This window comes from Clytia hemisphaerica, unplaced genomic scaffold (assembly GCF_902728285.1).
Source record: "Clytia hemisphaerica strain Z4C2 unplaced genomic scaffold, Clytia hemisphaerica genome assembly, whole genome shotgun sequence".
NCBI lineage: Eukaryota > Metazoa > Cnidaria > Hydrozoa > Leptothecata > Clytiidae > Clytia > Clytia hemisphaerica.
Genome location: NW_027104590.1, coordinates 245,219 through 268,136, shown reverse-complemented (window position 1 = coordinate 268,136; position 22,918 = coordinate 245,219). Strand labels below are relative to the sequence as shown.

The following is a 22,918-nucleotide window of genomic DNA, read 5'->3' as shown; positions in this document are numbered from 1 at the left end:
ATTTCAATTTTATTTTTTACCGAATAGTAGTGATTACAAAGAACCTGGGACTTATTATTATGGGGTCTCTATAGCTCAAAAATGCACCGGGAATGTAATTTTGTTCGAGTTAAGGAAACATTTTCGAGTTATGGAGACTCCACTAAGATTTAATCAGCTAAAAAGCAAATTATTTTTCTGCATCTCCAATTCAAACCACGAGTCTACAACGTTGTTTTAACGTCCATTTAGCGTTCTTGACGTCCATGTAAGGTTAGATGTACGTTGAAACAACGTTTTTTGCCAGCTGGGTAACAGGGCAAAATCTCAAACCTCTGCGTCATATTTTGGTCTTTTCTGTTGCGGCGCACCTCCATTTTCGCCACACCAAGATTTTGGCGACGCCGGACGGCTGCTATATCCAGTTGGTGAATCAGGCATTCTACTGAGTATACCGGCCATCTTTTTCGCATGCATTTCTTCTTCATATTTTTTCATGTAAGGTTCCACTGCTTCCCATATCTGTAAAAAAGAGAGTTGAAAATTTTATCATAAAAATGTCCACAATAAAAACCTTAGAGTATTTTTAATACTTTTCGCTTTTACTTTAAATTTTTATGTGCTTGTTACATTTATTTCTGATTGGTTCGAATTTATTGACACTAATAAAGTTGTAAGTTGTAAGTTGTAAAGCAAGTAATATGGGAATACAATCACGTGAACTTTTCTGAGTAATCATCTGTTTTGACTGCATTGATATAATTTTGCAACCCGTGTATTCAAGATTTCTATTCAATTTGAATCAGAGAGGGCTGAATGTGAAGTGGAACGAACAAACAGGGACAAAATAATCCTGTACGCTTTTCTTTTGAATAAGAACAAACTATATAAGAATAAGGCTTCATTGGCCAAAATATCAAGAACATTTTAAAAAAAGCTTTGCGGACTCTAAAACACCTGATTTCTTAGGAAGATGAACAAAAATACTCACAAAATGGTGACAAATAAGGACATGTTAAGAACATTTTTAGGCTTAAAACTCGAAAAGTTAGGAACATCCGGAGGCTTAAAAGAATTATGATTACCAGGTTTTTATGTAAGAGATCTCGAACGGCTTCAATGTCTGGTGCAATGTATCGATCATGGTTGAAGTTCCTGAAGTGAAAAAAATATATTCAGAAAACATTGATGCAAAATTTAGCTTTTGCTACAATCAACAAAGGGAAAGTGTAAAAATTTTAATGTGCGCATTGTCTGTTTAATAAAAATATTCCCGTACGGAGACCTCCGCGATGAAGTATGAGTTTCAAATAGCAATACTACTCTCATCGTCTCCCCTCTCTCTCAGCAATACTCTATCGCAGCGGTCGGTTTGAAAAATCTCAAATGAGAAAAGACAATGACAACAGACCCTTAGTGAGCACCTCACTAAAAACCGGGATTTTTTATCTCGTTAATTGTGTACAAAAAACGCGGGTGACGTCTAGTATATACTAACAGACCCTCTACGACAATTAATTTTGAAATTAGCCGTAGATACTGAGTCTGTGTATAGACAACAAGCGTGCACGAGTTAAGGAGACTCCACTTTATTGATGATAAGAGCAACAAGGGCTGACACGATTTTTAGTTTATTTCAAAAAGGGGTAATAAATGATTGTCTTACTTGGCGACCGAGCGAACCAATCGGTAAACAGCTTCTAAAGGTTCAGTGCTTTTTAGTGGACGTAAGAATTGAATGCCTTGACATGCTGATAACAATTCGATGGCCAGAACTGAAAGTATCAATAGTATGATTCTTTTGAAAACGAGTTAATTTAAAAATACTAAAAAGAATTCATGCATCTCTAGAGGGTATTCGATCAACCACACATAACTGGATCCAAAACGTTCTTTATCTTATTTAAAGTGGGGGAGGATATTCTCAAAAGAAAGAAGCAAAGAAAGATAGAGAGCTAACAAGAACCCATGTATTTGGTGAGAATTTTCTAACTGACGTTGGGGGATCGTTTTAATTTGAGCTATGAAAGAATCGGTTAGGATCACAATGACTTTTTGAATCAAATAATGATGCAAAGTTAATCTATAGTAATATTTACGTAGTTAATTAAAAACCGCGATAAATCTTTAGTTGATTAAAAGTTGCCGATATTTTTGTATTGAAAGAAGGCAGAATTTCCGGTATTCCGGTACTCATTCGAAGATTTTGACCGGTATTTGAGCAATTTTTGGTCATAACGCACGCCGGTATTTTATGAAAGTATTACCGGTATTCCCACAGAAAAATTTCCAACAATTTTGCACCATTGGAGAATCAGAACCATTCTGCCGACACTTATTAAATCTTTTAGTATCTTTTGAATAGTATGCATTACATCAATCAAAAATTTTCTTTATCTGCAGAGTCTAAATAAAGCTCAATTGTGTAGTTTGAACTATGAAACAATCATCGATTAACGAAAAGTTCGAATCACAAAGACTTCTCTGCTGGAGAAGAGCTTACCATATTCAACATGTTCTACAACGGTTAAAGCTTTCCGCGCGGAGAAACCTCCCATGGATACATGATCTTCCTGTCCGGCAGATGTGGAGATGGAGTCAACGGATGCTGGATGAGTCAGCACTTTATTTTCGGACACCAAAGCAGCTGCAGTGCAATGGGCAATCATTAAACCTGAGAAAGGAATATAACTTACATAAATGATTAATTAAGTGATCCGATGGAGAATAGAAAGTGATAGTTCTCCCATTTGGGTCTTAGGAAAAAATTTGTCAGTAAACCTCACGGAAAAAAGCTGACATTTTCAACAGCTTGTAGCTTTTTGTTGTGAATTTACCCAAAACAATTAATTAAGAGGTGAAATTTATGATTTTAAGCAATATCCAAATGACCTTTTTTTCTGGAGTTTAAAGTGCAAATGTCAGGGAGAAAAAATATCAATGGTCGCTAAAGATATTGACACTTTGACGCCATTATACTGCTTTAAAAGAAACTTTAGAGCCAAATATTTTGTTGGGGGAAGGGATTTCACTTTGAGGGAGGAACACTCAATATTTTTTGACCAAGGAAGAGAAACCATTTGATGGCACGGGACAGACACTGAAAGACAATGTCTAATCTATCGAAATATTAAAGCAGTGTTCTATATTTATAATCCAGTAGTAATCCTTGACACAAACTTGGGGAGCAAAAATAAGTTATTCAAAGGAACCTGGAAAATTATCTAAATTTTTGTTACAAAAAGATAACGTTCGGAATTCTAATCGCCAGGTTTAATATCAAGACACTCGCCTTGTGAAATACAACATTTATTTGTGGTGCAGAAAATGAGTTTATAGTAAATTGATACCTGAGTTTAATCCTCCTTCTTTCGTAAGGAATGCTGGAAGGCCGCTGTAAGCTGGGTTGATAAGTCGCTCGATCCTTCTCTCACTCATGTTAGCTAACTCATGAATACCAATAGCGAGGTAATCAAGTGATTTGGCTGGATATTCACCGTGAAAGTTCCCTCCTGACATTGTTTCACCAATATCTGCAAATACCATCTGTGCGTTGGAGACAAACAAAATTATAAAAAGTACTTGAAATCAATGATAATTGTGTTGTTTACACCTCATGAGACATTTTGAATTTCAAGTACTTTTGTTTTAGAGTTAATGTTTGTCTTTTGGGAATTTAAATTGGTTTAAATGTATAATTTCATAGCAATGAAATCTGTTTGAAAACGAGGACAACAATAAATTTATGCATCTCGAGAAGAGTGTATTGGGTAAAACTTTGAGGCGGAAACCCGTCTGAGACGGGAAGAAATGTTGACACGGAAATGATATCAATACGACTGAAAAATCTTCCTAGCATTTCAAGATAAATAGATGGGAAGTTTGATAGAAGCATCTTTTATTGCGGGATGAATGTGGCTAATTTAGTTGGGATGTTTCTTAATTTGTCTTTTTGTCAAAATTGATTACCGATACTAAGAAGTTAACGAAATAGAACTGATTTAGACATTTAGTACCAGTAAAAATAATAATTGAAGGGACAAATTGTAGCTTATGAAAATAGATATTATCCCGTAACAATTATCATCTAACACCAATATTACTGTATTACACGGGTTTAAAAAAACTCCAGTCCAAACAGAGCGCCTCCCTTTTACTTACAGGGTTGTCAGTAGCACTGTTTAGTTCAACCGAAATAATACTTTTGACAAACTCGATTGTATCGTGGACAACTCCATGAACCTAAAAAATAATAAGCAACGTAAAAGATGGAGCTTTCTCAAGTTAATTAAGCTAAGTAACTTACGCAAACGTTCGGTTTACGTAAGGGATCACCTGTACAGATTCGAACGTTAGCCGTCGTAAAAGTGGAAACTAAGTGACTTAAAAAAACATGAAAAACCTTTAGTACAACTTGGAATGTGTAACGGATTTAGCCTAGTTAACATTTTCTCATATTATAAAAAACTGGAAGACATTCCTTCTTTATTTATACTCTTGAAGCATCGATGAAAAGTATAATTGATATTATACAGGCGAGGGTGAGGGTGAAAGGCTAAGTAGCTAAAAGGGGGAAAAGGCGTAAATTTCCAATTACAGAACCGGATGAAGAAAACCAAGGTATCGTCAAATACTATCAAAAACTAGAACTCAGCCAGAGGAGGAAAATAGTCTGACTATTTAAATTTAGTAACAAATAGTATGTAACAGATATGAACGAATAATACAACACTCAGTTAGTAGTTATCTTAATCACATAAGAAGCTAGCATAGTATGGGAATCTTGAAATCTTTACCTGGGGACAGCAACGAAGCGTGTATGCATCTTGTACTCGGTCACAGAATCGATGGCTTTCTGGAAAGGGAACGGAATAATATACCGTAGTTTTTAAAATTCTAATTTAACGCGTAGCAATAAATGAATTTAAATAAAAATTGATACGCGTTAAATTAGAAAAATTACGGTAATAATGAACACTGTTGAGTAATTGAAAGTTTGACTGATTTGGTTGATCTTGGGCTTAAACGATTCCAAATTTTCGTGGTCTAATACCTATTATAAGGGGTGTATAACTTCCCAACAATCAATTGGAAAAATTGGACGACGCCACATCTCGAGGAAAGTAAAGAAGAAAAATTTCTTGATGCCCTTCGCGACTCCTTTCTCCACCAAAGTGTAGAAGAACCAACCAGGTGCCGTGGGACTGACGACCCATCTTTAGTCGATCTCATTCTAACAGGTGAAGCTAACCAAGCTCTATGTCTAGAGTATCTCAGTCCTTTGTGTTTAAGCGATCATAGTTGCTTGACCTTCACTATCAAATGTGATGCTGTATTGAAACCTAAATCAGAAAGATACAAGTACGAGGACGCAGACTTTGAAGCAATGAAACAAGATCTCAACTCTGATGATTGGTACAAGCAATTCCCGGAGATGGCTGATTCTAAGTCAACCGAGGAGCTTTGGCAGCTTTTCCGAAAGAAGATTTTGGATATACGAAACCGTTTTGTACCCATAAAGATCATCGGTGGTCAAAACTGGAAGAAGAAAGGTAAAATACCTATTGGAGTTCAACTTCGGAAAGAAATAGCAGAGAAGAGACGCCTCCATCGGAAATGGAATGATGAAATCATCGCCCGAAGAAAAAGAATACAATCGAGCAAAATACACCCTGTAAGAAACAGAGTGAGCAAATTGATGAGACAAGCTCACAGGAACTACGAACAAAGAATTTGTGATAACGCAAAGACCAAACCGAAGATCTTCTGGTCACATGTGCGTAACAAGATGAAATCTTCTAGTACAGTTTCATCACTACTTGAATCACCAAATGTCAAAACCTCGTTAAAGCATGAAGATCACGAAAAAGCTAATATACTTCAACGACAGTTCTGCAGTGTATTCACAAAAGAAGAAGTAGGTGAGCTTCCTGCATTTGAAAAGAGAACTGATTCATCAATCAGAGATATTCATATCTCTGAGGAGATGGTACAGAATCGATTGAAAGAGCTCAACCATAATAAGTCATTCGGTCCAGACGAAATACACCCTAGGATACTAGCGGAATTATCTGACTATCTGTCTCTACCCTTGGCTGTAATCATGAACAAATCTTTAGTTGAAGGCTCATTACCACAAGATTGGAAGGTGGCACATGTCACACCTATTTACAAAAACAAGGGACCTCAGAATTTGGCAGTCAATTATCGACCTGTTAGTTTGATATCAGTAGTGTGCAAATTAATGGAATCAATACTGAGGAAACATATCATGAAGCACCTTTCTAATCATAATCTTTTATCGAACAAACAATATGGCTTCATTAACAACCGTTCAACCGTGACACAGCTTTTGTACTATCTGGATAAATGTTATGAGAGCATCTCTAAAGGAAACGTTGTTGATAGTGTCTACTTCGATTTTGCGAAGGCTTTCGACACTGTACCCCACCGTCGACTATGCAAGAAACTATCAGCATATGGCATCAACGGTTCAATCTTAAAATGGATAACGTCATTTCTAACAGGTCGAACTCAATCAGTAAAAGTGAACCAGTCCTTCTCGACTACAGACCCTGTAGTGAGTGGTATTCCACAGGGTAGTGTACTGGGACCAGTGCTGTTCGTGCTATACATCAATGATCTTCCTGAAAAGGTCATCTCATTGATCCTACTGTTTGCTGATGATACCAAAATCTTCAAAGAAGTCAATTGCATCGAAGACTCTGTTTCCCTTCAGAATGATATAGACACACTTGTAGAATGGTCGAAAGACTGGCTATTACAATTCCATCCTGAAAAGTGTCACGTTCTGACGCTAGGAAAGTTTGGAAACATCAAACATGCTCATCCATATTCCCTAGATGGACGCCAATTGGAACACGTCTTTGAAGAAAAAGATCTTGGAATCCTCATTGACTCAGAACTTACATTTGAAGAACACATTGCAAAGCAAGTCAAAAAAGCAAACGCGATACTTGGCATAATCAATCGAGGATTTGTAAATATGAGTACAAGTACATTTAAAACATTGTATTGTGCGTTTGTTCGCCCGCATCTGGAGTACGCTCAGTCAGTATGGTCTCCGTTTCTACGTAAACACGTAAATCTGATTGAAGGAGTACAAAGACGGGCAACAAAACTTGTTCAAAAATGTCGTGATATGTCTTATGAAGAACGATTGCGTGAATTAGATCTTCCTACGCTCGAGTTTAGAAGACACTTTTGTGACATGGTCCAACTTTACAAGCACATCAACTATTACGAAAAAGATACCATCCCAAACAAGATAGCCCGTCGAACGCGACCAAAGAGAAGGCACAACTTTGAGATGATTCCAAACTTTGGAAGCGATGGACTCCGTGGTGTACAAACGAATTCCTTCTTTTATCGAACTATACCAACCTGGAATAAATTGCCAAAAGATGTCGCTGAGGCAAAGACAGTCAAAGTCTTCAAAGAAAGACTCAACACTGCATGGAGTAAACACCCGAAAAGATTCAACACAAGACAATTGTAAAATACGTATAATCACGATCAGTTCCAGAGGCCCTCGTGCGCCTAGAACTTTGTTACATTATAATAATAATAATAATTATGACTTTATTCTTTTGTTAAATTCGAGAGTTTGAATTTGGAATACAGTTGAGTCTCCATAACTCGAACACGCATGGGGAACATAAATTTGTTCGAGTTCGAGAAATTTTGAGTTATGAAGTAAGGTTTATAAGACATTGTTAACTAAAAGGACGAGAATACTTTTTCGAGGAGATGTTCCAGTCAAAGTTATTTCAGCCGGGAACATAAATTTGTTCGAGTAAAGCAAATTATGAGTTATGAGTAAGGTTTATGAGGTCTTATTAACTGAAGAACTTGTTCAAGTTAAGGAGATATTCTTACCCTGAGTATCAGAGGTTAAGTTTTCAAAGAAAGTAGTAACCTCTGAAGACAAATAATAGAAATTTTATCGCGCATGTGTCAATCTAGTCACTGTAGAAAAAATCAAAGATGAAGAGCAAATATTACCATATTAATGTCTAGCAGACTGTATCAGTATGCAGTTTACTATTTACGAATTCCCCAGAAACCTCCAAGTGTAGTTGAAATGAGTTTATTTCGAAAGAAATCTTTTACATGATCCCCAAATGTATAACAGTAATTACTAAACTTTTAATTATGGAAATGTCACTTTAATTGAATCGAAATAATAGACAGACTTTATGTTATGATTCTCTATCACTGACTCTTTTTACAAAGCATTGATGACTTTTTGTAAGTTGTGTTTTCAACGACGGGAATAAAAATATCGACTATGACGCTCATCCAAGATCTTGGATGGTCGTCATGGTTACTTTTGTCTTCGCTGATTGCGCGATGAATAGAATCTCGATTCGTCGGCACAGCGTAAATATATGATTTTGAGCTGTGCTTTTCACGGTAAGATATTCTAGTTATTCATGATTCGTGACGTAATGTTTTCTACGAAAAGCCCCCGGTTTTTGCCAGTAGTGGCAAATTTTATACAACTTTTGTCTAGTTTAAAGTTCCTGGCTAAAGCCGGCTAAAAATATTTCCGTAGAAAACATTACGTCATGACTATCATGAATAGAGGTTCAAGTTAAAGAGACTCCACTTTACAAGAAGGTGAACGCGAAAGAAAGTAAAGTATGGCAAATGACCAACCTGCAACTTCTGAACGATAAACATCTGAATGTAAAAGTGATCGTAATCGTGACGCGACAAGTTTTTGACCGCAGTGTGGACGGGCGTTATGGATTTCTGAAAAAAAGAAATGGAAAGGAAGGATGGTACACACGTTATTTTTTATTAAAAACAAACTATGTAAGAATATAAGGCTTCGATAGCAAAAATGTTAAAAAAAAGTGAATAAACATTTTAAGGCTTTGTGGACAGCAGCCAATTTCTTAGGATGTTGTACAAAAACAATTACAAATTGGAGAAAATAAGAAAAAGAACATTTTTAAGCTTAAAATTCAAAAGAAGGCTTCAAAAATTTTGGACATGCTTATTAAAAAAAAGTGTGACTGTTTAGAACAAATCTAATGGAATTACACGCATGGAAATACATTTAAATACCTTCAGAGAAAGCTTTGGATGTCCCTTTGAGAACTTCTAACGTGAGAGCTGCTACAACATCAGCTTGTCGAGAAATACGAATAGATCGCTCCAATGCTGCAAATGAACAATTCCATAAAAAGTTTAAGGTAAAGTTGAGCAAGGAGTAGACTCTAAACGTTTTTTTATATAAGAACAAACTATATAAGAACATAAGGCTTCGATGGCCAAAATATTAAAAACAAGTTAAGAACATTTTAAGGATTTGCAGACTCTAAAATGGCCAATTTCTAAAGAAAATGGACAAAAATGCTCACAAAATGGTTAAGAACATTTCTAAGCTTAAAAACTCAAAAAGTTAAGAACATCTTAAGGCTTCAAAATTTTTGGATGTTCTTATAAAAAAAGCGTGTAGTCTAAGAATGGGTTAACGATATCATTTATATCAGTAAAGAAAAATAGAGTTGCATACCTTCAGCCCCAAGTGCAGTGATCAGCTGTGTGCCGTTGATAAGTGCAAGTCCCTAAATGAATAAATGAAAACGATATACTTTACACGTTCAGCTCCAAGAGCAGTGATAAGGGGTGTAATAAATGAATAAGTGAAATCGATGTGAAAGCTTAATAATCGTGTTTTCTTGTGCAAACCATTGCCCCTCTATGGTAGAAATCTTTCAAAAATTGTCACTGTAAGGGTCACCTTTTAATAGACTTTGTAACTTTTTCGCCAAATTCAGTCCCTCTAAGAAGCAGGTGCTAACAATTTCCACCCTAGCACCCTCTAGATTGCTCCGCATGATTATATCATGTTAGATTAAAAAAGCATGTCCTTGTACAAACCTCTTTCGCTTGTAATGAGATCGGTTTCAAGTTGTGAATATTGAGAACCTAAAAAAATCAAGAAAATAGGTTCTACAAAATACTAGATACCATTAAAAGCTAAAACAGTTTACAGTTTATACTGCCCTAATAGTGAGGTTAAGTAAATTGGTATAATCACGACGACGAACGAAAATGTAACAGGCTAGTGAGTTTCAACCAATAAAATTTCGTATTTTCACTAGCCTGTTACATTTTTCGTCCGTCGTCGCAATTATCCCAGTATACTTAACCTCACTAATATTGTCATCTCTAATTTGGTCTTGAAGAGAAATATTAGAAAATAAACTAACATTCTGTAAACTATAAGCTTAAAAATAATGATAGGATAGAGATAAAGGACTGTGCTTTGACTAAATATCGGCATACAAACATTATCAATGAGAAATACATAAAATTTGCAAAATAATATTAAATCGACTTACAATGGCTGCATCGGCCCATCCAGTTTTCGGGCCCCACATTTTTCCCTCCCCCATCAAACCAAGTGCCACGTGTGAAAGTGGCGCCAAATCACCGCTGGCTCCCACAGTACCACGCTCTGGAACATATGGTGCACAGCCAGCTAGAATAGCAAAAACCATAACTATTTTAAGCACAGACGTGGTATCATATTACAATTAAATTGTAAAATTATAGTTATGAAATTAAACGGAATAAACTGTATTGGGTATCCACTTTCTTGAATTTGTTAATACGCTTTATCAAACATGAATAAATCTAGAGGAAGTTTTATTTAAGTTAGACGGCGCAAAAATAGCCTACTAATCTTACCATTAAAAATGGCAATCATCTTATTCAGATTCTCTGGTGAAATACCGCTAAAAAAATGAAAAATAGTTTGATAAATGTTCTGAATAGTTTAATGGCTGGAGATCGAGTACAGTTGTAAAGTTGATTGGGCTCTTCCAGAAAATGTCCGTACATGTGGGTGGAGGATGTAGTGTCCGGGGGTAGTGAACCTGTAAGATTTGCCTTGTCTGGGGGGTAATTTGCTCTGTTTGGGGGTAATTTCACTCTGTTTGAGGGTCAACTGATGCTTGTCCAGGGGGTTAGACCTGCTGTCCGGGGGTCAAAAGTCACAATGTTAAATTTCCTAGAAATGTTATACCCCCCCCCCATATTCGCTTTTTCGAACTCGAACGGGGAATCTAACTGGTCGATTTACGGAAATAAATAATTTTTACGAAGTATTTTTTCTTGACGGAAGAGAGTATTTTTTCGAATTGTAGAAATATTCAAATAAAAGAGGCTCGAGAATCAGCTGCAATATATCCCAGTAAAGTTCTTGTTTAGGGATGGTCGAAGGCCGACGGTAAGCGGTAAATATTTAAATCATTGATTTAAATTTTTCATTCGCCGGTAGGAAAATATTCTTCCAAAATCAGTGGAAATTAGCAGCTTCAACTTTTCAAGTGCTTCTGTAAAAAGGGTGCAGGATCCGAGCTGACACATAACGTCGTTTCAACGTTATAAGAACGTTGTGAACGTTAGGTTAACGTCGAAATAACGTTGTGTGTCTGTTGGGGTGGATAACAAAACCGATAGTGAGAATAAATACCTGTGTCCTTTAGCCAAAACATTGATACGCAGAGCTAGTAAAGATCGAGCTCTCTGTAATGTTAAAGCTTCTCCCACGCCTGTATGGGCAAAAATCTTTTGTTAGAAAATAGCATGAAATTAAAAAGTAGAATTATTAATCTCCGAGCAGATCCTGATTACTCCGCACAAGGACGTATTCACTCTAAAGGACATGGCTCTGTAAAGAGAATCTACCCGGTTGATGCACGCACTTTGATCGTAAATATCAAATGAGCTTTGGAGCGTGGTAATTGCCTAAAGCTAAACAATCACATAAAAAATGACAATTAAAAACATTAAACATTAAACTTAAGATCCCAGTCACGTTCACTTTTGTTTGTAGAGCAAAAGGGAACGCGATCTTGAATGTTTTTTTCAGCTGGGTTAGGCCTCAATCAAAGTTTAGAGAGTGAACAGCTTAAGAGATTTTGAGCCTTGATAGAGATCATTAATATTTACTCAGTATTGCTTTTTGAAGGTCATTAAATATAGTCATACCTGATGCATGTGAGCGAATTAAGTTTTCTTGCAATTCCCTGAAAAAATAAAATGAAATCTTTAGAAATTTACTGCTGCCAACCGAAAATACAACATACTTATTAACGTTCTGAAGGTTTTACGCCATCAGGTTTTTAAAACAACCAGGGCATTTCGGCTGAAAATGAAGTGGTTCAGGGTTATGAGCCTTTTGATGAAAGGCCGGTTATAATGTCCCTTTTAGAAACGAATGTTTATCTTTTTGGATCGCTAAGGGGAAAAGGAAAAACTACTAATTTTCGCGAAACGAGATAATAAAAAACGAAAACTTCAACAAAAGTTCAGATTACCAAGACATTCGAATAATAGAGATTCGAAATAGAGGTGTTGACCTAAGCCTTGATACGTACTTTATCTTTTCAGGTGGAATAATGACTCTTGCGAAACTTCCAAACCCTGTGTTGATGCCATAAACAACTAGAAAAAAAAGGTAAAAAATGAGGTAAAAAATAAAAAGTTCATCTCTTTGAAGGCACTTCCAAAAAAGTAATCACTTGATTACTCGTAGTTTCCAAATAAACGCCCTCACCCGATTGTTAGTTTTTCAAAAATTTCAAAAATCCCCCCCCCCCCCCCTGTAACTTATCAAGATCCGTCCGTTTATTGATTTTAAGAATATTTTCAAAGAGTTTGCTCTAAATAGCCTAATTTTGGCCAATATCTACCTTAATTTTGTGGTTTTCAGGAGTATAATTTCCAACGGGGTGTTTATTTGGAACAAAGAGTATGATAGAGTAAACTCTGTCAGTCAGTATAGGATAGCTTGTGTTGCTGTAAGTCTTGATTCTCCAGTGTAAATTTGAAATTCTTCTATAGGGGTTTTTTCATGTTTGGTTAAGCTACGTAATTTCCACCATTATGGAAGAAAACGTTCGAATCTGTACAGGTGATCCCTTACGCAAATCGAACGTTTGCTTCTGTAATGGCGGAAGTTACGTAATTCACCAAGACATGAAAAACCATTATATGGTATACCGCAATTGCGGGATAAGGTAACTTACAAATGAGCTTAGTAAAAGCTCAAATTGCAGATGTAGAACGATAAACTCGGTATACATTTACCCTCACCATCTGGCTATCACTGTATCTCCCTAATATTCTGCCGATTCATAGTGTGAAGGTTTCGATCACAGACTGTCACCGCAATGAACTGTGTTCGAATCCCAAGCTCTTCAAGGCAGGGTGTTAGGGAAATATGGTGATAGACTCTCTACCCACTCACAAACCTACAATACTAAATAAAAGGTTTGAAAGAAAGGGAATTACCTCGCTTTTCAGCCACAATATTATCGATAAGGTCACGCGCATTTTTCACTTTCTGTTGCGATTCCTTCGTTAGCTAAAAGGAAACCTTTATTATTTGACAATTTGTTAAGCAAAATTAGAATGCAACTGCTTTTTCTTACTTGTGTTATTGCTTTTTAAAATTGACATTTATTTATGACATTTGATAAAATTTCGTAAAATTGAGTCATCAACTTCTAAAAAGAGTTTCTTAAAAAGATTTCTTTTAAATGTTCGCTCATACATAGGGGAACCGTTCAACTAAAATGATGATTGCCCAGAAGGCCTAAAGTTTCAGTTAGTAGCAAATAGGTTATTTTTTAATTTCTTGGTAGCGACAATGCCATTGCTCTACCTCTCACACGCCTTCTCTGAGTACCTCATTTAATGACGTCATCATATTAATAAACAACTAAACAATCTCTTCCTGTGTTAAAAACACTTAAGAAGATCAATATAAACACACAACAAAGTGACAATGGAAATCAATCCTGTTTTACAGGCTCAATTTTCCAGTTCCTTGTGAGTTGTTAATTAAGGTTTTGTTTACAAAGCAACTGAGATCTAAAATAAACAAGATCATACCCTGAGGGCATAGATTTATAAAGCCCGAAGGGCTATATGTCTTTTTTTAAGCTCTTCTAAGCAAAAAGAAATATTGCTGCTATTGTTTTCGAAAACCCGCGAAGCTTCTAATTAGTCAAGCGCTGAAATTCTATTGTAATGTCATGTGACCTAGGTAGGATTTACTACCTAGCCTCGGCACACTTTTCAGCCAAAACACACCATCTAGCCTTTCGTGTTTTATAAATCTATGTCTGAGGGCTCGGGATCCCGGATGCCATATTATCGCCCTTAGTGATGATCAACTCAATTCTCACCTGACTGAGATATACCTTCCCACTGAGTAAACTATTTTAGCGATGAAACTTTCAAGGTAAAAACATCGCCAAAATTACAAATTAAAATTTTGCGAGCTCTTATTTTTAAAGATATTCCATAAATAAAAATCTAAAATTTTCAGTTACAAGAAAACCTTATGAAAAAATGCTAAATCTCAGCAATAAACTATCAAAATATGAATCAACAAGCTACATGCTGAATGGACCTAACTGAAAATTGATGTAATAAGACAATTGAAATAATGGCAGCAATAGTATGAAAATGCAGAATAATACAAGTACTACTCGAGAAATTTAGAAAAAACTATTTTTCCGGCGATTCTCGGCTGTTCAGGCGATTTTTAGAAAGTTCCGGCTACCAACCATTGAAAATAAAACCATGCTTAATCTTGGTCATTCTTATAAATAATTTTTTTTTTTTTTGAAAAAACAAAGATCCAATGAAAATCTGCAAAAACGACGATTTTCGGCATTTTCAGCCGAAAACTTTTTCTCAAAAATCGGAGCGGGTCACATTTTGGACATGCTAATACGCATCTTTGTGCAAAAAATCAGAAAAAACTAATGATGAAATCTCAAGAAAAAGCCAAAAAACGGTTTTTCCGGCATATATCTCAAGCATTTTCGGCTGGAAAAATTTTTTTTTTTCGAAAATCAGGCTCTGTCACTTTTTGGGCATTACCATTTTGCACCACTGTACAAAAAAATAGAAAAAACTAAGGAGCCAATCCTGAGAAAAGCTGGTAACAGACGAACGAACAAACGGACGAAACCTCCGACCGACAAGACCTCCGAGGTAGGTCCAAAATAACGAAGAAAGAAATATACCTGTAATTTGTATTCTCCTTTGCCACATTTGACGAGATTGTCGGAGGTCAATGTATTGCCGTCAATATTCAATATCTAATGAGAACAAAACGTTCCAAGTGGTATATTGGCTTGATTGAGGTTGTGGAAGGTCAAATAAAATGGGGAGCCACGCAGCTCAATGAAATGCTTTTGATGTTCTCTGATACTACCGTACTGGAAATGGTTATTATTAAAGAACAGTGCATAAGTGGTTAAAAACCGCTATTCTGGCCTTAAAAGAGGAAAGTGGCGGCAAACCTTGGGTCTTCTACAATCGGGTCGCAAGAAGAGGGGATTCGATACATGGGCAAAAAATCAAGGATTCTATCCAATCCTCTTCGGTTGAAAGCTCATACAATCCGACCGATTAGATCTATTAACCCTTTATGGCCTAAGTCTTGCAGGTCTTCGGCCGTTGGTGTAGGTCTTCGGCCGCTGAAAACTAATCGCACAATAAATTTGTAGGTCTTCGGCCGCTGGAAAACCATAAGTTAAAGTTTTGAAGGTCTTCGATCGCTAACGTTAGTCTTCGTCCCCTGACGCAACGGCGTGGTCAGCTTTTTAGAGGATTTATAATAGAATTTACAAGGAAGATTCGTTCTCAACGCCTCCTCTAAAGCAAACTAAACCGATTCCATTCAAAACTCTATGCCATACAAGAGACATTTTCCTAGCAGCTGAGAGCGAACAATTTTAATGAAGTGAATTATTTTGAGCATTCGAATACCTCATCGTTTCATTTTATGCCGGCCCTTATTGTGGTTATTCTTGCGACGCCAGCGTCATGAGGAGCGAGCGTAAGGGATCGGAATTAAATTAATTAGTTCGGTATTAAATTGTATATAAATAAAGTTTTGGCGTTAAAAGGATCGGCGTAAAAGGGGCCGGTGCTAAATTAGGGTCGGCGTGAACAGAGCCGACAAGGTAAAATTCTACTAAATTGACGCTACTTTATCGATTCAACGTAAGGGGATCTTACATTTTTCACAAGAGCACTCCAATACTTGTGTTTTCGATACCGTCGTCAATGAGAATTTCCCTTGTATTTTCGTCACCAGACCCCTTAAAAATTGACCGCGCCGCTAATGGTTGATATGTGTACTGCGTCAGGTTTACGTAACCATTAAGAGAAAGTATAGCATTTTCTTCCACCTTGAGAAAAACTTACAGAGAATGTCAGGAGATTGTGTCGTGGAGGTGACAGATATCTCTGATAAGTATATTAGTATGTCAGATTGATTGATTTGAAATGACAATGATCAGTATCATATTTGCAATGTTGCAGACAAAATAACTTGTGTCCAAAAATAAAATTTAAATTCATATAAGGTCAAATTCATTCAATTATTTTTAATAGAAAGGAGAGAATGGAAGCTTATTGACTATAACAGAGCGTCTGAAGTGAAGAGAATAAACAGTAATTTTTGCCCTAGAACTTCAAATTTGCGAAAGTACATCTTGAGAGATGAAAAACAGACAGATACAAGGTTACGTATGGAAAGACAACTCACGAAGACGTACATGGTTCCTCCAGCCCTCGTTTTTGTGTGACTCCCAAAGCAATGTGTTAAGTACCTGATTAACCAATCGGCCCAAACACCGCAATTTTCGGCCGGTTCGGTACCAGATTTCTGGTATAGTCATAAAGCAGACCGTGGCGACTCTATAAGTCGGCCAAGTTATCGCTTCTAGCATAGCGCAAAAAACGTGAATCAATGACATAGAGTTTAAAGTCCCGAAGGGGCTAGAGTAGAAACTTTTAGATGGGAAATGAAGCCACTTATTTCCCATCCAGAACGCCTGAGCGTGGTCTTTCCACAAACGCCGGATTGAAAGTAAAATCTATCGGTAGATTTCAAAAAATAAAGTCTTCAAAAACAAAGAAACCGCTAGATACATCCGTCGTTATGATTGCGTTCTAGGCGCTCTGGATGGGAAATAAGTGGCTTCACTTTTTCTTGCCTGAGAAAGGTTAGAGATCCTACTCTACCCCTTCGGGTTTTAAACTCAATGATTAATGACCCTGACCCTAAACATTAAAAAAATGCACTGAGCGAAATGAGAAATATCCAATCCTGGAAATATCATGAAATATGATATTTGAAAATATAGAAATATCATATTTTCATATTTACAAATGTATATGGAAATATCACATTTTCAAGATATTTCCAGGACTGGAAATCTCTTATTTCACCCAGGGCTGGATCTTTACTTTTTGTGGTGGTGTAAAAATGTCATCATCCTGTCGGGATCCGTTTATTTTAATTTCTCCGTTTGTCTTTTCGTCTGTACCTAGTGAAGAATAAAGAAAATTATTGTTTAACAAAGAACATATCACTGGAACTTACGGACCAGCTTGTTGGAGTAGTATAGTCTCTTTAACTCGAAACTCTATAACTGGAATGTCTCCTAACTTGAGCAACACCCTTATAAACTTTACTCCATAACTCGAAATCTCCTTAATTCGAGCAAATTTGTGTTTCACATGTGGGTTCGAGTAAAGAAGACTCCAACTCCTCGTGTGACTGCATCAGTCGAAAGACAAACGAAGGCCACCCGGGAGGCTACCCCAGTAATCTACCCAAATGTAGAAAGAAGGAGAAGGCACTACTCTTTTCCCCTGTATTCCCCCACTGATTCATCTTTTGTTGATAATCTTTGATATGACCCAGTCATGGATTGAGCCCACCATCTTGCGCACTGTAGCTCAACACTACGGATATTCAGTGGACAAAATAAAGTTTTTGACTGAGAGGGAAGAATCCTTAGACCTAACATATGCGTATATGCGTCCAAAACAAGCCAAAATTCTGGGTCTCGGATAGATCCTGACCACTTGATTTAAAGGCACATAAACCGAATGCTTTTAGAAGAGTATAAGAGTATAAAAATAGCTTTCCGATGGTACCAAAACCATCTGCTAAATCAAAAATTACAAGCTTTTATCATAGCACTTTAAAGTTTTGAGTTTCAAAAAAAAATTAGAAAAATTTCAACTTTTTCAAAAAAAACAGCACGCGCGAAGGGTTAACACTGAACGTTCTGTTCTAAAAAATTAGAACTTACTTGAAATGTATACGAGAGAATTATCATCCAAAACATCACATACCAAATCATCGTCCATTAATAATCCATGTGTTTCTTGTAAACGAGCTTCTAAAGTGTCTAGAACGATAAAGTAGCATAAGAGTTGATGATACCCGATAAGATTTTAAATTTTGTGACGGGGTGAGTAACAAGAATTTGGGTCAACTAGACTATTTGAATCTTGTGTACACTCAGGCACGGCGGAAGCGAGGAGACTGGGGAGACTTCCCACTTTTAAGCAAATGAGATTTTTTTCTCAAATTCCTTGCAAATTCTATCTCGTTTGAGCCTTCAGTCTCCTCACTTTTACGGTTGTTCCACTGGACCTGTCACTTGACCAATCACATCGAGAACAAAAATGCCTTTATTAGGTTGTTCAGCTATAAAAACATCGAATTTATGCTAACAAAAACTCGGCGAAATGCTTCGTTCGCCGGAGCTAAAAAGTCAACTAAAGTGTCAAACGAACAAATCTGATACTCTCGGGTAATAGCCGGGGGGTTTGGAAAAAATCTCGAAACTTGATAAGCGGGGGTTGGAATAGAAATGTCCCGGGTGGAACATTTTCGAAAAGGAGGCTAGTAATACAGCAGCATTAGGGCAAAAGAGGGAACTTTCAAAAAAAATTTCCCGAAAATCAATAAGCGGGGAGGGGGTTGGAATGAGAATGTCCCGGGTGGAAAATTTGGGAAAAGTTAATTAGCGGCCCGAGAGTATCCGAGAGTACAGAATAGTCACTTTACCTAAAGAACTATGTTCCAGAGTTGAATTCAATTTCTTTGATCGTTTAACAGCTTCTTCTTTCAGCCATTTTATAGTATCATTACCATTACCACATGGAACAACGTATATCTGTCCTTTGTAATGTACCGTTAACTTCATTTTACCTGTTAACACTGTCGTTGATGTTCTAGATAGTTTTCTATTAGGAGAATCTTTCATTTTTTTAAAATTAACGTTGTTTCCTCAGTGAATGATTCGTGGTGTAATGTCTTACAACTTAAACTATCTTCTTACAACAATAGATGATGTATCCTTTGAAAATTCACCGGGAATTTTCTTATGATTCACTGTCTCTTTCTCCGGCAAAAATATTTCTTGCCTGTGATTACTGCTACACCAAAGAGTATAAGTAAAAACTCGTGTCTGTGCCAAGAGCTTTAAAATTTGACAAATTTTACATAAAACTCATGTAATATCAATGTGACGTGCACTCTTATCGATTTACAATACAGTAAGACTAATACTTCCGTTCCCCTTGTATTTGACCTGAATTCTGACCAATTGAAAGTGACTGAAATTTCCGGAGCACAATAATCAAAACAAACAACAATAAATAAATGATATAAACACAACAATCTAAAAAATGTTTTGACACTCCCACCTTTGTCCCAGATAAGATAAACTAAAAGACTACGTAGAAAATTCTGGATAGCAAAAACTGTTGCATAACTTTTATCAATCTTTTATCCGCAATCTGCCGTAAACATTTCCTACTAATAAAAATACCCTTATTAAAGTGAAAAGTAAGTTCTAACAAAACATTCCACTCACATTTACATTTGCATTGTCAACAAGAATAGTTATCAACTTCTCTCGTATTTTCTACTACCCAGTCAAAAAGAAGAAAAATTTTAAAGAAATGGCCAAGAGACTTTCCACTTCTAAGGGAGCATGGTTATGAAATACAGTGTTGACCTTCACATTGCTTCTCAGATTTGAACATTCAGTTTAAAGTTAAAACAGACTTTATGAACAACAGAAGCTCCGGGGGAGGGGGTACTAGGTTTGTAAAATGACGGGTATGTCCGAGTCAAGAATCGAAAATCGATCCATATATAGGGAGAGTAAAAAATGGCGTTTTTGGGACCCTTAGAAAACTTTTCTCTAATTTTTTATAGATTTTTGAATTTTGTCCAAATTTTGAAAAATCTACCCTTTGACCCTTATAGCTCGAACATACCCGACACCGATTTTGCCTAAGAACCTCCCCCCCCCTGTGACAGAAGCGAAAGCCCTACACTTTAACGGACGGTGGAGTGACTGGAACGATCTAAAAAACCCACAGTTTTGAGGACGTAAAATCGATAATTGTAAAAATGCTGATTGACCGTTGTCCTCAGTCAATCAGGATCTAAACAAAATCAAAAGCTAACCATCTCCGTCGCAGAAAATAAACATTATAAATTGCTAGCTGGGAGCCTAACTTTATCGAAAACTGAAAAACATTCATAAAATATCAATCAATTCTAGTTAAGACTTCTGTCTGCGTTAACTAAACTGTTGTATACTATCTACCCAGACATATAGACAAAAACACTTTTTCGATAAAAAAACTAAACAGGCCCGCTGTTATTGAATGTAAAGAAAACTGGTTCACCCAGGTTTTTGGAGTGTCATTTTTTCAAAAACCCATCTCATTTCAAATCAAAAGAGCAATCAACAATTCATCTTAAAAAAAAATCACTGAAAACTTATACATCTAGGTCAGACTAAGACTATCCAGGAAAAAAGCATCGTTAAAATAAAGGACAGGAGGATTCAACTTATTTCATTTTTGAACTGAAGTGATTTTCTTTATTCCAAAATCTTTGAAGACTTTGAAACATTGATTCCTGCAGAATTCTTGTATGCACTCTCATGAGGTGGTGACTGACTGTTACCAATTGATAAATTCTTATAAACATGTTCTGTTTTATACTGTCTTCTCGACTGAAAAGCAGCTAATAAATATTTCATATAGGTACATAATTTCACTTTGATTTGAATTTAGTCAGAGAAGCAAATTCTTAGTAAAACGTTTTTTTAGAGAAATTTTATGAATATAAGACTGATGTCTTAACTTTTTTAGTTTTAAGCCTAAAAATGTTCTCAATATGTATGTTCTTGTTTTCGCCATTTTTTGAGTATTTTTGTCCATTTTCTTAAATCGGGTGTTTTAGAGTCCGCGAAGCCTTAAATTGTTCTTAACATGTTGTTAACTTTTTGATCATTGAAGCCTTTTAAGTTCTTATATAGTTTGTTCTTATAAAAAAAACATTATAAGAATCTTCTGAAAGTTACGAAAGAAACACTCGTTAAAACGAAATTTCAAGGATTTTTTTTCGAGAAAACTCTCTACAGCTGTAACAAATCCTGTATCAAAAAAAATATTCTTATAAAAAATCAAATCAAAATATGTTTTGAAATCATAGGTGCACACACTACAACACACCTATCGTTACACCCCCACTCTGATTTCTATAACACTCACAAATTTGTGCAGCTCAACGCCTGTTTCAAAGCTTCATTCAGGTTGAATAATAAAAAAAATTCAAACAGTATTTTTACTAAAAGAGAGCGTTTGTTATTAGTTCATAAACCAGTTTAGCTTGTTGCTTTCAAACAAGTTCTTGAATTGATTTAGATATCAGGAAACACCGGTTTTTCGCGGGCTGTTTGCGTAGTTACGAGATAAAACAAACGATTTTTATTGAGTGATACTGTAGAAGTGAGTCAAAATATGAAGTTTTAGAGGTTCTTGATCAAAACGTTCTCGTTCTTCTATCCATTCAAAACTATTTAACGGAGATAAAGAACCAAACTTCCAAAAATGAGGCCCCCCAGCGGACCCTCGATTCACGCAATCACGCAATTATTTTTCAAAATTCACGCATTCACGCAAATTTTCCTCGAGTTTCACGCAATAACCCGATTTTTCAGGAAATCGGAAAATTTTTGGGAAAAATCGGGGAAATATTGGGAAATCGGGAAAACTGCACATGATCGGTGGAAAAAAGGGAAATTTCACGTATTCACGCACAAAATAGCCCAGATTCACGCATTCACGCAATCAAAAAGTGAGTTTTCACGTTCACGCAAGTTTTTTCAATTCACGCATTCACGCATTTTTTTTCAAATTTTCACGCATTTACGCAACCGAAAATGCCTATTCACGCATTCACGCAAACCGCTGGGGGGGGGGCAAAAATAGATAGTTGCCAAATAAAGTTTTTAAGGCTTCAAAAATGTCTTCAATACTTCAATACTACATGACTTTGGCACTTTTCAGCTTTCTTAAATGTCTCAGAAGGAATGTCTATAAACCTATTTCCCGATTTTCCCACCGCTTCCCATTGTTCCTTTAACTTTCACATATAGCTCAAAAGAAGCACGTTAACAAGATGGTTACGGAAAGTGCTGGGTCAAAAAGTGAAATTAAGCCGATTTCAAGATATCGGCCAAAAAATGATTTTGACCTTATGAAATCCGTCGAAAAAACACGTCATAGAAGATTTTTTTATTGAAAGACGGCGATAACTTCAATTTTCAATATTCAATCAACAACTAATGAAGCAATTTCATACAAAGTCCAAAATGCCCCATTTTTAGGTACTAGTTGGCCCAAATTTGCCCAAAGCCTTTGAATGAGCTTATCAATGGTATACAATTTTTTGTATGTTTAGTGCACACTTAAAGCGAATGGTCCCTAAATGGTCTTCAGAATTAGTCATAAGGTTAGTGCTCTAATGGTTATATCATTATGGGATAAAAGCAAAATGGTTTTCAAAGAATAATATTGAATTAGTCAGTTATCAGTTTTTTGGACTGAAATCTTTTTACTTGATTAATTAGATGAAAGGTAAATACAGTAGAAACTCTTCAAGTCGAAATGTCTCCTCAACTCAAACAAGTTTCTCGGTCCCTTCAGTTAACAATGCCTTATAAGCCTTACTCCATAACTCGAAATTTTCTTAACTCGA

The 22,918-nt window shown here is 36.2% G+C and overlaps 1 protein-coding gene across 1 annotated transcript; it reads right to left on the bottom strand.

Moving 5' to 3' along the window:
• Window positions 1–257: 257 nt before the first annotated feature.
• On the bottom strand, window positions 258–19,421 carry LOC136823612 (histidine ammonia-lyase-like). The gene is made up of 21 exons (XM_067079792.1): window positions 18,920–19,421; window positions 18,156–18,254; window positions 17,302–17,381; window positions 15,066–15,140; window positions 13,318–13,390; window positions 12,402–12,468; window positions 12,013–12,050; window positions 11,495–11,573; window positions 10,708–10,754; window positions 10,359–10,498; window positions 9,895–9,942; window positions 9,527–9,578; window positions 9,076–9,171; window positions 8,662–8,757; window positions 4,776–4,834; window positions 4,141–4,221; window positions 3,330–3,525; window positions 2,483–2,653; window positions 1,646–1,754; window positions 1,065–1,134; window positions 258–501 (listed from the first exon to the last, which is right to left on the bottom strand). The coding sequence occupies exons 1-21, from the start codon at window positions 19,116–19,118 to the stop codon at window positions 307–309; spliced, it is 2,070 nt and encodes a 689-aa protein (XP_066935893.1). The 5' UTR covers window positions 19,119–19,421; the 3' UTR covers window positions 258–306.
• Between the last annotated feature and the right edge of the window lie 3,497 nt (window positions 19,422–22,918).

What these genes read in the sequence shown, in the direction of transcription:
- LOC136823612 (XM_067079792.1), bottom strand. Translation starts at nt 19,118, where the DNA reads ATGAAAGATTCTCCTAATAGAAAACTATCTAGAACATCAACGACAGTG. An exon ending in AAGGAGAATACAAATTACAG is followed by an intron (nt 13,391 to 15,065) that starts GTATATTTCTTT and finishes GTTTCCTTTTAG; the next exon opens with CTAACGAAGGAATCGCAACA. An exon ending in AATTCGCTCACATGCATCAG is followed by an intron (nt 11,574 to 12,012) that starts GTATGACTATAT and finishes TTGCCCATACAG; the next exon opens with GCGTGGGAGAAGCTTTAACA.